Source organism: Lynx rufus, unplaced genomic scaffold (genome assembly GCF_022079265.1).
Source record: "Lynx rufus isolate CCGP_SWC_20201006 ecotype Redwood Valley unplaced genomic scaffold, mLynRuf1.p SCAF_6, whole genome shotgun sequence".
NCBI lineage: Eukaryota > Metazoa > Chordata > Mammalia > Carnivora > Felidae > Lynx > Lynx rufus.
The window spans coordinates 144331602-144347547 of record NW_025814878.1 but is presented as its reverse complement, the minus strand read 5'-3'; the positions used below and the strand labels follow the sequence as shown (position 1 = coordinate 144347547).

Here is a 15946-nt window from a genome sequence, read left to right as displayed (position 1 = left end):
TAACCAAACACAAAGGTGTCCTAATCTAAGTTTGAGAAAGAACACATGAACGCTCTAAATGTGTTATAAAAGTCACATACAATGCACAAACCAGAGATTTGGCACCATCAAATCATACCGACGATATAAGGAAGAAATTAAGAGGCGAGCGGGGAAGCCGGTGGCAGGGTTATTTGGGAAGAGATTAAGAAGAGAGAAGGCAGTGATGTGGATCGAAGAGTCAGTCACCTGGCAATCTCGTGCACAGGCAGAGTGCTGAGCGGTAAATGAGGACTACGGATATGCTGGGGATAACGAAGACGGACAGACAGGGGGTCAGACAGAGAGGGAGCTGAGAGCTTGGGAGAAACACGTCAGGGCCTGAAACATAGGTGGTTAAGTGGGAGAAGATAGTGGGATTAGGGATCTGAACTGAATGTAGTGAGTAGGAACCATCAGAGAAAGGAACCGTAGGAAGGATAATAATCAGTTAAAAGCAGGTTGAGAGCATGCAGGGCAGGATAAATAGAGGAAGTGACAGTGGATGGTCTGGTGTGTGTCCACACTCTCATCTCCAGTGCCAGCCCTGAAACGTGATTTGCATCAGAATCACATGGATGGCTTCTTAAACCAGAATACTAGGCTTCCCACTCAGCTTTGATAAAGCTGGAGTAGAGCTCAAAAATTTGCATTTCTAACAAGTTTCCTGGTGGGAGAGATACTACGGATTCAGGGAACACATTTTGAGAACCAACGGCCTAGGTATTTTTCAAGGTCCAACTCAAATACTCTCTCCTCCAGGAAGTCTTCCCTAAATCTCCCAAATTGCTCTTTTCCCTCTTCCTGATCACTATGTCCTCAACCTCATGCTTTGCATACAATAGCACACAACAGCAAGTACTCAGAAAATATTTGAGTTGAACTTTGTAAGAAAATAGCTGTTTTGATGATTTGGAGGGGGTAGAAAGTGTCACCTACTCAGTCATGCTGTGACTTCCATCTCAATGAACCTAGGAATCCTAACAGTGCCGCTGTCATTTAGTTGGTCCTCAGGGGCTCACTTGGCCTGAAGGAAGCAGCAGCAAGAGCTCCCGGGGCATCTCAGTGCCTGGGTTGGGCTGGAAACTCTGGCTCACGTGCCTCACTGAGGCCAAGCCACGAAGCCCACTCTTCACTGTCCTCACCGTGTCCCCCTTGCTCCCAATCGTCCTCAGATCTGTTCCTCCTGAAAAGTCAGTTTTTAAAACCAGGCAGTAGACTTTCTCAAAGTTTGGATATTTGCTCGAAGATGATACTGTTTTGGAATGTAAATGCCATGTTATCCTGGGCTAGAAATTACAAGGACTAAATTAGAACCAGAAGATCAAGATTCCAGTCCTGGAACTGATCAATGTTTAAATTCTGGCAGGTGGTAACTATTTTGGTTTCCTTCTCACCTCTGTGCCTTCTTTACCCATTGTTTGATCAGATGAGGGAAGATAGGATAAAGCATTTGTAAAAGTATAACGTGGGACAGAAGTATTGCTAGGTTAGCAGGGGAAGAGTGATCAAGCAAATCATGGAAATCAGAGACACCTCCTACCATGAAAAGAAGTGTTCTGAAACATCAACATTAGCCTCAACAGCTTCTTTACATATAGCTGTCACCAGGGGCTGGCTTTCCTGGGGCTTACTGATGAATATTAACAACAACAACAAAAGACACAGAGTTTGCCCTAAATGGTCAGTTCACCATCTTCAGTGTAATCTACCAGTCCTCAGGATAAGTCTCTCCCCCACAGCTTTGGGAGAAATCCAGAGAAAAATCTCATCAGGACTTCAAAAGGTTTTTTTTGTTTTTTTTTTTTAATACAAGGTCAGCTTTTTTTTGGTCAGCAACTGAAATTATAATCCTCTCCCTTAGATCTGCAACTGAACAATATAAAGAATATCGTATGGACATTGTCAAATGTGAGCTTTTTCATCTCATGGACCTCAGTCTACTTCTTGGTCAGCTGGAATTCAGGGTCTTGTTTATGTATCTCTTCTAAGTGCTAGTCTCAGGCTAATAGGATTCCAAGAGACCTTTTTTCAGAACGGACAAAATGAAAAATACTGGGTTCTGACATCTTCTGCCAGGGCTGTCCTTCCAATGTTATTTTGGCATGTGTAATACCTAGAATCCCTATCAGTTACAATTTGAGATTCACCCAGCCCTGCTGGTCACTGAGAGGAGATGTCCACAAAGCTCATTTGATCACCACGCGTACAGCTTGCTTGACAGTCTGGGGAGAAAGAACAAGGTTAAATGCTGAGTGAAACTGGAACAAACTGTCATTTCTTGCTAATGGAGAGTCAGTGCTGTAAGTTAATAGCATGCCCAGTACTTCAAAATGAAATACTTTAAAAATGTGTTACAAAGAGGGGCACCTGGGTGGCTCAGTCGGTTAAGTGTCCCACTTCAGCTCAGGTCACGATCTCACAGTTCATGGGTTCGAGCCCTGCATGGGGCTCTGTGCTGACAGCTTGGAGCCTGGAGCCTGCTTTGGATTCTGTGTTTCCCTCTCTGTCGACCCCTCTCCTGCTCACGCTCTGTTTCTCTCAAAAATAAATAAACATTAAAAAAAAGTCTCTCTGTTTAACAATAAATTATTTTTATTTTTTTAATTTTTTTTTTAACCTTTATTTATTTTTGAGACAGAGAGAGACAGAGCATTAACAGGGGAGGGGCAGAGAGAGAGGGAGACACAGAATCGGAAACAGGCTCCAGGCTCTGAGCCATCAGCCCAGAGCCTGACGCGGGGCTCGAACTCACAGACCGCGAGATCGTGACCTGAGCTGAAGTCGTACGCTTAACCGACTGAGCCACCCAGGCGCCCTATCAATAAATTATTTTTAAAAGATAGTGGCTTGGGGCGCCTGGGTGGCGCAGTCGGTTAAGCGTCCGACTTCAGCCAGGTCACGATCTCGCGGTCCGTGAGTTCGAGCCCCGCGTCAGGCTCTGGGCTGATGGCTCGGAGCCTGGAGCCTGTTTCCGATTCTGTGTCTCCCTCTCTCTCTGCCCCTCCCCCATTCATGCTCTGTCTCTCTCTGTCCCAAAAATAAATAAACGTTGAAAAAAAAAAAAAAATTAAAAAAAAAAAGATAGTGGCTTTTGGGTATGTTATTGTGATGACTTTTAACAACCATTCTGGACCAGCAGGCAGGAGGACCAGCCTCTGACTATAATCTCAGCTCTGCCTATAACTCTGGAGACTCAGAAAAGTCACAACCACCGTGGTGTATTTCTTCACCAGTAAAATGAGGATTTGGACCAGATGTTACATGCTTTTAATAAAGTTGAAGACATGTCTTAAAATATATTATGATTTCTGCAGGGTTTTTTTTTGTTTTGCTTTGGTGGGTTTTGTTAGTTTTTTGCTTCTCAGTTTTGGGGAGTGTGGTGGTGGGGACACAGATAAAAAACTGTATATGGCCCTTGGTGCTGTATCTTAGAAAAAAAAGTCCTACTTATACTGTTCAGTGCAGACAGAGAGGATTCTGTAAGAATTCTCAGACCTCATAGAATAGCTAGATTTCATAAAGCACCTTTCAGTAGATTATATTAAGGGAAGACAATTTCTATTTTCCCTTGACAAGTCATTTTGATAGTAGCACGTAGTATGTAAGCCTGTACAATTTTAGGTTTAGGAACTGTATTTTTCTGAATTTATAACACGTAGAGTGAAAGTAGTCCAGAGATATCATTAAAAAAACAAAGACCGACCGACCATCTAGAACTTAAAAGTTTTGCAGACTATCCATCATAAGCAATAATTCTGTGTTCTATACTGAGAATTTAGCATGTTGACATGTTAAAATATTCTTGTGACCTATCTGTTAAATTTGTTTTGAAGACTTTAAAACATGTTTTTTAATTTATTTTGAGAGAGAGGGAGGGAGGGAGGGAGAAAGGAGTGGGGGAGGGGCAGAGAGAGAAGGAGAGAATCCCAAGCAGGCTCCTTGCTGTCAGTGCAGAGCCCAACGCGGGGCTCAATCTCACCATGAGATCCTGACCTGAGCTGAAGTTGGATGCTTAACTGACTGAGCCACCCAGGCACACCAGTTCTTTTTTTTTTTTTTTTTCCCCTAATTTATTTATTTATTTAGGGGGAGAGAGAGAGGGAATCCCAAGCATGATCCATGCTGTCAGTTCAGAGCCTGACTCGGGCCTCGATCCCACGAACTGTGAAAGCATGACCTGAGATGAAATCCAGAGTCAGGAGCTTAACCCACAGAGCCACCCAGGTGCCCTCTTATCAGTTCGTATGTTGTGTCTCAGCACTGGCTACAGCTGGCTGAAGCTCCTGTTGTCCAGTGATGTCCTGTTGTCCACCCTCTTGTGTGTCTCTTACTTTTCTGACAGTCCCTGATCTGTCTCCTTTACAGAATCCTCTTCCTCCACCCCAAATTCACATGGTGGCATGCCTCAAAAATTTACATGTGCCTCTCTTCTCTTCACTTGGTACGTTCTTCTTGGTCAATTTCATCTACAGCCATGTCTTCTATCATCTACTCAGGGGCAATTCCCAAATCTCTTTTCTCCTCCCACATCTTCTTCCTGTATCTAGAATCTTATTTTAAATTGTACTGCCTACAGAATTGTATTTGGATGTTTCAGAGACAGCAAATTCGTATGTATGAAAACCGAACCTACTCTAAATCTTCACACATAGATACATCCACCTTCTGATTTTTCTCTCACTCACTGACACCATTATCTGCCAGCTGCCCAAGTCGTAAACTTTGGTTTTATTATAACAGTCCCCCACCACCAATATCCAGTCAGATATGTTCACTAATAAATGAATAATATGGATCTCTTGAATTTCCTCCTTCCTCTCTCCAGCCTTAGTCTACCATGCTCTATATCTGAAAGTGGTCTCCCCTCACCCTGCCCTGTGTTTATATCTTTTCTCCTTACTACAGTTGTGCGCTCATTCACTTACAGGTTTTGGAAAATAGAGAAGAATATGTCACTTGTGATTTCATTAGCTTCAAATAATCTTTGACTACATTTGGAGGTATCATTCCAATGTTTTCCTTTGTAACTTAAAAAAAAGTAGGATCACTGATAAGTGATTTTTAAAAACTCAAATCTGGGGCGCCTGGGTGGCTCAGTTGGTTAGGCATCCGACTTCAGCTCAGGTCATGATCTCACGGTTTGTGAGTCTGAGCCCCGCGTCAGGCTCTGTGCTGATAGCTTGGAGCCTGGAGCCTGCCTCGGATTCTGTGTCTCCTCTCTCTGCCCCTCCCCAACTGGTGCTCTGTCTCTCTAGGTCTCTCAAAAAATAAATAAATGTAAAAAAAATTAAAAATAAATAAATAAATAAAAACTCAAATCTGTGTCACCCACTTCTCTATTTAATGTAACAGACCTCCATCTCTGATAGGATGAAGTTCTGTTCCTCAGCATGGTATCCAGGAACTTTCACCATTGGCCTTGCATTTTTCCCTTCTACAAAATTCTCTTCATCAAAATCAAAAACACCTCACAGCAACTGTTGTTCTTAGAAAGCTGCTTTCATGCTGCTTCCCCACCCCCCACACTGTTCTCTCTGCCTGGGATGCTCCCCTTCCCACCCATGTGACCATCTCAGCTCAAGCAAACCCACTCTGATACTCCTGCAGGCCAACCACAGGGACAGCTGTCCTGTTTTGGGCAGGTTATAGCATAATTGCTCACTTCTCTGTTTCTTGAAGAGGAGTCTCACCCTTGTATTCCTAACATCTAGCATGGCCCCTGGCATACCGCAGCTGCTCAACAACGTTTATAAAAGAAGAATGAACAGAAGAGGAAGTCTCGGTCTCACCTTCAAAGCTAACTAATATCCAACACTACACTCGAAAGCACTAAGAGACTCTTCTAAGTTATACATAATTGAATGCCATCTTTCCAGGTATCAGCTAGAAAGATCTTCGCTTAAAATCATTTTTCAGATTAGACAAATCACCTGGCAGGGTGCCTAGAGAATGAGAAAACCATACTGGTAAAATTTATAGCAGCGAGAATGAATCCGTAACAGACTGGAGTATAAATACTGCGCCAGGTGGGAAGAGCCTCTTGAGAAAGGACAGAGAGCATTGAGAAAAAAACAAAAAAACAACTCCAGTGTTTGGGCAAAACTGGGATTTAAAGTTTGTTTACTTTTGGGTGCCAGGGAGGCTCAGTCGGTTGAGCGTCTCTCTTTTTTTTTTTTAATTTTAATTTTTTTTTTTTTAACGTTTATTTATTTTAGACACAAAGAGAGACAGAGCATGAACGGGGGGAGGGTCAGAGAGAGAGGGAGACACAGAATCAGAAGCAGGCTCCAGGTTCTGAGCTGTCAGCACAGAGCCCGATGTGGGGCTTGAACTCACGGACCGGGAGATCACGACCTGAGCCGAAGTCGGACGCTTAACCGACTGAGCCACCCAGGCACCCCGAGCGTCTGACTCTTGATTTCAGCTCAGGTCATGATCTCACGGTCCCTGGGTCTGAGCCGCACATCGGGCTCCATGCTGACAGTGCAGATCCTGCTTGGGATTCTGTCTCCTTCTCTCTCTGCTCCTCCCCCACTTGCTCATGCTCCCTCTCTCAAAATGAATAAATAAACTTAAAAAAAAGTAATTAAGGGGCACCTGGGTGGCTCAGTCGGTTGAGCGTCCGACTTTGGCTCAGGTCATGATCTCGCGGTCCGTGAGTTCGAGCCCCACGTCGGGCTCTGTGCTGACGGCTCAGAGCCTGGAGCCTGCCTCGAATTCTGTGTCTGCCTCTCTCTCAGCCCCTCCCCCACTCATGCTCTGTCTCTGTCAAAAATAAATAAAAACATTAAAAATAAACATAGGAGGAAGAGATGCCAATAGTACACATGCACACAGAAAAGGCCACGTAAAGACACAGCAAGTCTGTGAGTCAAGGAGGGAGGCCTCACCAGAAACCAGGCCCGCTGACACCTTGATTTGGACTTCCAGAACGGTGAGAAAATAAGTTTCTGTGTTTAAGTCACACAGAAATGGTGGTATTCTGTTTCAGGAGCTCTACTAGACTAATACAGAGTGTCATACAAATTCTCCTGCTCAAAATGTAAATTTAAGAGAATTCAGAACTGGAATAATAACAGATAGATATTTAAGATAATATTTATTATTAAAGTGTTTGTTTATTTTAAGAGAGAGAGAGAGAGAGCGCGCGCGCGAGTGAGCATGAGCAGGGGACAGGGGCAGAGAGAGAGAATCCCAAACAGGCTCTGAGCCCTGAGCAGTGCTTGATCCCATGAACTATGAGATCATGACCTGAGCTAAAATCAAGAGTTGGACGCTTAACTGACCTAGCCACCCAGGTGCCCCAGAAATGTAAGGTGTTATTAACTTGAATGAGTATTTAAATTCCATCCCCCATCCACTGGGCCAAGTAGCAGCTTTTAAGTCTAATGAAAAAGTAAATTTTCATAGTTCTTTCCACGATAAGGCAACACTAGGAAGGGAGGTAAAATCTTCCAGAGTGAGGTGGAGGACAAACAGGAAAACTCGAAAAGGAGAAGATCGGAGTGAGAAAGTTCCTGTCCAACACAAGGAACCACATCTTCCCTCACACACATAAAGTCTTGCTCCTTACCATTCCTCTGGGGATCCCCAGATTCCTGCTCCTCGTGGTTCTTCTCGGGATGGAGCCGGACAGTCAGTGACTCATGGGGCCTTCCCAAGGGGGCCAACGTGTCCAAGAGCGTGTCCTGTCTTTCTGAATTGGCTGGGACCTGGAGACAATGAAACATTGACTGGGCTGGTAAAAGGCAGATTTTGTGAAAGAACTTAAAGACCTTTAGAGAAAAGATCAAAAGAAGCATTTGCCAGGGACAGGAACACAAAAGGGAAAAATTCTCATTCAATTGCAAATGGCAACAAATGACTAATCTCTGTACTTCAGGCCACTGGAGAGTGAGATTCTCACAAGGACCCGCAGAAGTGCAGGATCACAATCTTGGGATTTGGAAAGAATCTTAAAAATTATCTAGCCCAACTTCTACCGAACAGGGGCACTTCTCTAACTCCTTTGTCCAATATGATAGCCACAAGCACAACGTGCTTACTGAACACTTGAAATGTAGTTAGCAGGAACTGAGATACGCAAAGGGTAAAATACACAATGAATTTTGAAAGTAATACAAAAAAGAATGTAAAATAGCTCATTTTTTATAGTATCTACACGATTACTTTGGGATAAGTATATATATTATTAAATATAAGATTACATATATATAAAAGTGTATATATATGTGTGTGTATATACATATATATATATATATACACACACACACATATATATACATGTATACACACATACACGTATACATATACATGGTTTTTTAGTATTTATTTTTGAGAAAGAGACAGAGTGTGAGCCGGGGAGGGGCAGAGAGACGGAGACAGAATCTGAAGCAGGCTCCGATGCTCTAAATCACCAACCAGGTTATTATGACCTGAGCCAAAGTCGGATGCTTAACTGACTGAGCCACCCGGCGTCCCGCTTTGGGTTAAATATATTTAATTTCATTTGGTTTCATTTTTTAAAATGTAGCTACTAGAAAACTTTACACATGTGGCTCACAGTATAATTCTATTGGACAGTGCTGTTCTGTAACATTCTTGACATCTACTTGAACCCCCCTTAACTATTTTCCTATGAAAAGAGAGGGTTTTCTCATTAAAAAAAAAAATTTATTACCAGGTAGCCCATTTCTTAATAGTTAGCTGTGAATTTTGGAGACTTCTTTACCTCTGATACCTATTTGCCTTTCAAACTGATTCGGAATCCGTCCCCAGCGTCTTTACTGAACTACACTTGAGTTATTCGACATCGGCAGCCAGGTCCCTCCCTAAGCCTTGTTCTCCTCTAGGATAACACATGCAATACCTTCAGGTGTCCTTTCCCATGCCTTTTCTGCTTTGGCTCGGTGCATACACCCTCATCTCTCACAGCCTGGGCACTGTCCCCTTCCCACCTGCTTCTGAGGCTCATCCAGCTCTCTCTCCAGGTCCTCCAGCACGCTCACCGCCTCCTCCCCAGTGTTTGGATGGTGCGCCTGCACCCACTGCTGCAGGTCCCTGGGAAGAATGCTCAGGAACTGCTCCAGCACCAGCAGGTCTAAAATCTGCTCCTTGGTGTGGCACTCCGGCCTCAGCCACCGGCGGCACAGCTCCCACAGCCGGGTGAGAGCCTCCCTGGGCCCGGGTGCATCCCGATAGCAGAGCCTCCTGAAGTGCTGCCGGAACACTTCCCTCTTGCGGGGGCTGTAGTTTTGTGGGCCGGGGTCCCGTCCCCGGTAACGGTCTTCCGCCTTCACTACCCCAAGTCCTCTTTGTCCCTCGGGTTCCAGGGCTGCGGCCATTCTGGGCTGTGCTGGAGGATAATCGTCTCTGGGGCGGATTCAAGGCCGGTCTCTGGGAAGCTTGTTTCGGAGAGAAAGTTGGAGGCGGAGAAACGACGGAAGGTGCAGCGAGCGCAAAGCCACGCTACCCCGGGCGGCCGGCGCCCTCGAAGGCTGCGCGGACGCGCACCGAGCGGGGCTGTCCTCTCTCCGGGGCTCCGGGGCAGCGGACGCTGCTTACGCAGCCCGGAGCCACAGGTGCTCACCTGCACGAAGGTCGCGCTGCTCACCGGGTTGCGTACAGGTTACCCGGGAGCACGCACGGCGGCTGCACAAGCCGCCGCGAAACACACGCCGCTCGGGGCTCCGCGGCTGTGGGGACCCGCCCGCCCCCGGCCCCTTCCCCGCACAGGACCCAGGAGCCAGGGCGGACTCACCTCGCCCGCGCACACGCACGGGGACCGCCACCGCGGTCTCCCGGCGGCCCGGAACAAAGGCTGGAACCCGGCCGGCCAATGGCGTCGGCCACGGGCACTTCCGGCCGCTCTAGGCAGCCGTGCCTCTGTGGCGGCGGCCGCACCTCCCTGCCCGCCTTCCGGGGAGGGCCTGGCGGACCAGCGGGCCCTGGGAGGGGCCCGCGGCGCGTCCTGCCAGTGCTTTTTAGGTTCACTTATTAAATACGTGGTATGAAAAAACAATGCATTCACATCGTTCAGTATTTAAGAAGAGTGTTCTCCAGCATTTAGTTTGACAGTGTTTTTCGGGACACGCGCACGGGTGGGTAGACGCATCCGGCAGGTGCATGTTCCCCTCGCTTGTCTCCTACCAACTAATACTGGAGATTGTTCATAAAGGGCTTCCTGCAGCCTCCGGCTTGCTTTTTTCTTTCCCTTCCCTTCCCTTCCCTCCCCTTCCCTCCCCTCCCCTCCCCTCCCCTTCCCCTTCCCCTTCCCCTTTTCTTTTCCTCCTCTATTTAAGCAATTGCATTGTACTCAATTGGTCGTATGTGCCGTCGTTTATTAATAATTACCCCGTTGATAGTCATGTAGGTTGTTTCCAATCTTTTGTTTTACAAACGCTGCTGCAATAAGTTACTGTAAACATACTTCTGTCTCATGTGTAAGGTTATTTCCATAGTATATATTCCTAGAAGTAGAATTAGTGGAGTATAGAGGAAGGGTATTCGTACTTCTGTAACTGGTAACATTACCAGTCATGAAACCTACTAGAGATGTTCTGGTTTACTTATATTTGGCCATATAATCTTGTAAAATATTTCGATGTTTGCTAATCTCTTGGGTTAGAAATGCATCGTTGTTGTTTTTTGTTTTTTGTTTTTCCCTCTTTCCCTTTCTTATACAAACCCTGAGTATTCACCTACTATGCCTGGCACTGTTCTGGAAGCTGTAACTATAACAGAAGATAATGCCCTTGCCTTCATGGATTTTATAATTTAGTGTGTGTGTGCTTGTACATATGAGGTAGGGAGGCAGGCAATAAAAAAAATGAGAAAAACGTATAGTGTATTAGATGGTGGATGTTACTGCCAAGGAGAAAATAAAGGAAATATGAAGTTTGGAGGGAGAAACAAGTAATGCAATTTCAAGTAGGGTGGACACGGAGGACCTCACTAGTACATTGGCATTTAAGCAAAGATTGAGGGAGATGGGTGAGTGTGTCATCAGGGTAAATTCGTTTCAGGGAGAGGATAGCAAATGCTCAGGCTGGAGTGGAGTGTGTTTGAAATATTCTAGGCACAGGGAGGAGGCTTATGTGTCCAAAACTAAGGGAAGAAAAGGGTGTTGGGAGTAGAGAGAGGGAGAGAAATGAGGGTCTTGGGTGAGTTCAAGGATCTTGCTTTTTACTCTTGGGAAGCCATTCAGAATTTCTGAGAAGAGGAGTAACATGTTCAGATACAGTTACTGAAAAGACTACCGTGTTAAAAATAAACTTGTAAGTGAAGGGGATTGGACGAGGGCAGAAGCAGGGAGATCCGTTCAAAAGCTATTACTACCTTGGAGTGGGGATGGTTCTGAGCATGGCATAAAACCCTTAAAGACATATAACTGAAAACTCATAAAGGAAAAGACGAATGTAACTGGCGATGTTAAAATTTGCAATTTCAAATGAAGAAAATAAAAACTAAGCCAGAGTAACATATGCCAGCCATCTAAAAGACACAGGACTGATTTTCCTAAAACACACAGACCTCTTACATACACACACACACACACACACACACACACACACACACACAGAAAAATATCAACAAGCCAATAGAAAAATTGGCAAACTTAAGTAGACATTTATAGAACACAAATATTAATAGACAATAATATGAAAAGGAGCTCAAGTTCACAAAGAATTTAAATTAAAACAATAACAAACTTTTCTTAAATTGTTCAAATTACTAAAGACAGAAAGATTAGTCATATTCAGTATTGGAAAGTATGTGAAAATATAGGCATTCTTACTTTGTATATTTTTGGAAAACAAGACTTTTTAAAATTACTACGTCCATACCTCCTGATGCAGCAACTGAGTTTCTTGGAATTATTCATGTAGAAATATTTACACAAATGTTCAAATATACACTAAGAAACATTGTTTATTTGAAGTGGGAAACCCAAATGTCCACATTTGGGAATTTAAATTTTTATATGCCCAATCTTTTTAAAGGCTAAAAACTCAAAGATACCAAAGGCATATTGAGTAAAAAAAGTAAGTTACAAAACAGTATATAATACTATTTTTACAGAATAATTGTGTTCTCAGTGATTATCACTTCAGGTAAACTTACAGGGAACCTGATTTTATACATTATATATTTCTGTAAAACGTAACTTTTTATGAAAAAATTTTTTAAATTGTATTTTATTAAACATTTTTTTAATGTTTATTTATTTTTGAGAGAATGAGAGAGACAGCGTGAGCAAGGGAGGGGCAGAGAGAGAGGGAGACACAGAATCCGAAGCAGGGTCCAGGCTCTGAAATGTCGGCACAGGACTCGGATTCATGAACTGGGAGATCATGACCTGAGCTGAAGTCAGAGGCTTAATGACTGAGCCACCCGGGCGCCCCAAAATGTAACATTTTAACAAAAGATTTTATTTTTAAGTAATCTCTACACCCAACATGGGGCTTGAACTCATGACCCTGAGATCAAGAGTTGTAGCTCCACCAACAAAGCCAGGCAGGCATCCCTGTAAACTGTAACTTTCTACACAAACTTACTACTGCTGGCGTAACCAGGTAAGAATTATTTTAAAACATCATTCGTTCTTCACAACCTACAACTTTCCTGTTTGGGGAATGTCACCGATATCCCTTTTCTCTATGAGATTCTTTGGCTGGTAGGTCATCTGGTAAAAGGGTGTAATTCCTTTAAGATGAAGAACAGAGCCAATTTCCCTTTGCTTTGAAGGCAGATACAAGTGATGAAATACACTAGGGTGGGACATTTAGGAGATGCAGAAATGAGCAAATTCAAACTACAGAGGAAGCTCCACGATCCCCTGCTGCCCCCTTCAGTGAGTTTCTCCCTCCTTATCTTTTTTTTTTTATTTTTAAAATTTTTTTTTTTTTACGTTTATTTATTTTTGAGCCAGAGAGAGACAGAGCATGAACGGGGGAGGGGCAGAGAGAGAGGGAGACACAGAATCGGAAACAGGCTCCAGGCTCCGAGCCATCAGCCCAGAGCCCGACGCGGGGCTCGAACTCACGGACCGCGAGATCGTGACCTGGCTGAAGTCGGACGCTTAACCGACTGCGCCACCCAGGCGCCCCTCCCTCCTTATCTAATGTATCAAATTCTCTCACTGGGTTCCAAATACAAACCCTGCTTCAGGTCCTGAACTTTTTTTTTTTTTAAACTTCTATCTTCCAAATTTACCACCGCACCTCCCCCGTCCCCCCAAAAAAAACACCTCACAAAAACACTAGTAGACGGTTTCTTTTTTAAAAATATTTTATTATTTAATTAAATGTTTTTATTTATTTTTGAGAGAAACAGAGAAAGCGAGCAGGGAGGGGCAGAGAGACAGAGGATCCGAAGCTGGCTCTGAGCTGATGGGAGAGAGCCCAATGCAGGGCTCGAACCCACGAACGGTGAGATCATGACCTGAGCCAAAGTTGGATGCTTAACAACTGAGCCACCCAGGAGCCCCACAAGTACACTACTTCAAAATAACAGTATTTTATGGGTGTATATTTTCACTTGCTTTCATTATTTAAAAAGGGAGAAAATAAATGAACAAAATGATGTGGTAAAGAAAGAATTCTTGAGACATCTTCTGCACAAACAGGTGGTTTTATTATAGCACGGGGACCGGACCTGCGGGCAGGAAGAGCCACCCGGGGATTGTGAAGACAGATTGATTATCTACTTGGGAGTTCGGGGAGGTAAAGACAAAGGAAGTTTCCAAAGGGATTTTCATACTACATTTCCTTTTTGCCTTTGTTCCTCACATCACTGAGCATTCAAGGAATTAGAAAAAGAAACCCCCAAATAAAAGTTTAGAAAAATAAAAAGAATTAGAAAATAGAAAAAGTGACATTAATAGATCCAAAAACGAACTATTTGTAAGCAAGCCCATTAAAAACAAAAAACCTATAGTAAATCCAATTGAGAGAAAAAATTTAAAAATTGTAAATAACAAATAGCAGATGAAGAAGAAAGTATGCTATCAAAATTTTAAAAATCTTAATGATGGGGATTTTCTGGGAAAGAACCTTTAGTTCCAAAATTTATTCAAGAAGAAAAATCAGGGTGCCTGGGTAGCTGCTAGTTAAGCATCCGACTCTTGATTTCGACTCAGGTCATGATCTCACAGTTCTTGAGTTCAAGCCCTGAATCAGGCTCTGTGCTGACAGTGTGGAGCCTGCTTGGCATTCTCAGTCTCTCTCTGCCCCTCCCCCACTCATGTGCACGGCTCTCTCTCTCTCTCTCTCTCAAAATAAATACACTTAAAAAAAAAAGTAGTGGAAAAATCTAGGAGCACCTTGTTGGCTCAGTCAGTGGAGCATATGACTCTTGATCTCAGCGATGCAGTTTTGAGCCCCACGGTGGGTGTAGGGATTACTTAAAAAAAAAAAAAAAAAGTAGAAAAACCTAAATAAACCAATCCTAAGGGAAATAATTGAAAAAAGCTACCAAAGGGGCGCCTGGGTGGCGCAGACGGTTGGGCGTCCGACTTCAGCCAGGTCACGATCTCGCGGTCCGTGAGTTCGAGCCCCGCGTCAGGCTCTGGGCTGATGGCTCGGAGCCTGGAGCCTGTTTCCGATTCTGTGTCTCCCTCTCTCTCTGCCCCTCCCCCGTTCATGCTCTGTCTCTCTCTGTCCCAAAAATAAATAAACGTTGAAAAAAAAAAATTTAAAAAAAAAAAAAGAAAAAGCTACCAAAGAATCATCTCCAGAAAGGCTCAATTCTGTAATATTTTAATTTTTAAAAAGTATTTACCACATGTGTATGATGAATTCTAATGTTTTCACCTGGAATATACAGAGTAGAAAGGTGAGAATCACTCCCTTTTCATGACCTAAATACACTGTTGATATTTTGTTATTTCCAATTTTTAATATTTTAAGACTGTTTTACATATTATATTTTAAAAATACTTGTATAGGCTGTTTAACATTTAAACATAAAACTTTTCCTTTTATTATAAGCCCTTCGTAAGAATAAATCATATCTACATACTGTTTAAGATAATAAATTGTACCTTACAGAAGAGTTGGGATGCTGACATGAGATACAAGATGCTGGACACAACTGGTGTTCCAACAAATAACAGCCATGATTGTCACAGTTTGCAAAGGACTTTTCATTTTGCCACATCATTCATTTAGTATAAAATGGGTACTGCTATCTCACAACGCACTTTTTCCTTTTTAGGAGGAATGGGCAAATCACCCGCATCCCAGAGAGGCCAAGAATGTCTTCCTTCTCCTGGGGAGAGTCCTTCTGCTTGGCTGGCTTTGCTAAGAAGCCGTAGAACATGGCTTTTCCATAGGACACAGGTGTCCTGTGTCCCATCACCCAGAGGCCCACACAGGGCCCGGGTCGCAGTACAAACCGCAGTGAGCTGAGATTGGGTACGGGTCTTTCATTATCAGGGATCTGACCTCCAAGGCATAGAAATGAAGGGTGGATTAATACTGAGGGCTTCAGCCTCCAGGTCTTCCACGTTTTCACTGCCTTTGCTTGCGGTTGGTTTTTCTTGTGTCTCTGACCTTTCTCTTTCCCTGTTCATCCCTGACCCTCCCTTATTCGTAGCTTTTTCTTCCCACTCTCCCATTTGGGCCTCATTCCACGGCCTTGCCGCCCCTGTGGCTTCAGATCTTGAGCTTCTCTCCCTCAGCTGCACCTCTGCTTTGGGCCCTGAGCCTGTTCACTCCAACATTAGTGTTGACTCCCATCAGCATGCTGTTTTCATCTCACAGGAAGAACTAGTCTCCACAGGTCTGGCTAGAAGCCATCACAGTTGACTTTCAATAAGTACCTGTACATTCTAAGGAAAATTTTACCGTGGCTTTCCTCTACCTTCAGGTGCTCAAGTATACATTTTTAAATTTATTTATTTAAGTAGGCTTCATGCCCAGCG

At 43.9% G+C, this 15946-nt stretch overlaps 1 protein-coding gene across 3 annotated transcripts in view; it reads right to left on the bottom strand.

Annotated features, from left to right (window-relative positions):
* The window catches only part of ZSCAN16 (zinc finger and SCAN domain containing 16), a 29515-nt gene that overhangs the window by 646 nt on the left and 12923 nt on the right, over positions 1 to 15946 (bottom strand). Inside the window, exons 1-3 of one of the 3 annotated variants that reach the window (XM_047102046.1) lie at positions 9782 to 9846; positions 8979 to 9610; positions 7595 to 7733 (exon numbers count right to left, since the gene is read on the bottom strand). The exons of 1 other annotated variant lie outside the window; for it this stretch is intronic. In XM_047102046.1, the coding sequence (XP_046958002.1) occupies positions 7595 to 7733; positions 8979 to 9365 (526 nt within the window). In that variant the 5' untranslated portion in view covers positions 9366 to 9610; positions 9782 to 9846. Of the gene's footprint in view, positions 1 to 3; positions 2244 to 7594; positions 7734 to 8978; positions 9858 to 15946 lie in introns of those variants that run through there. One more of the 3 variants, XM_047102047.1, reaches the window with a different exon arrangement.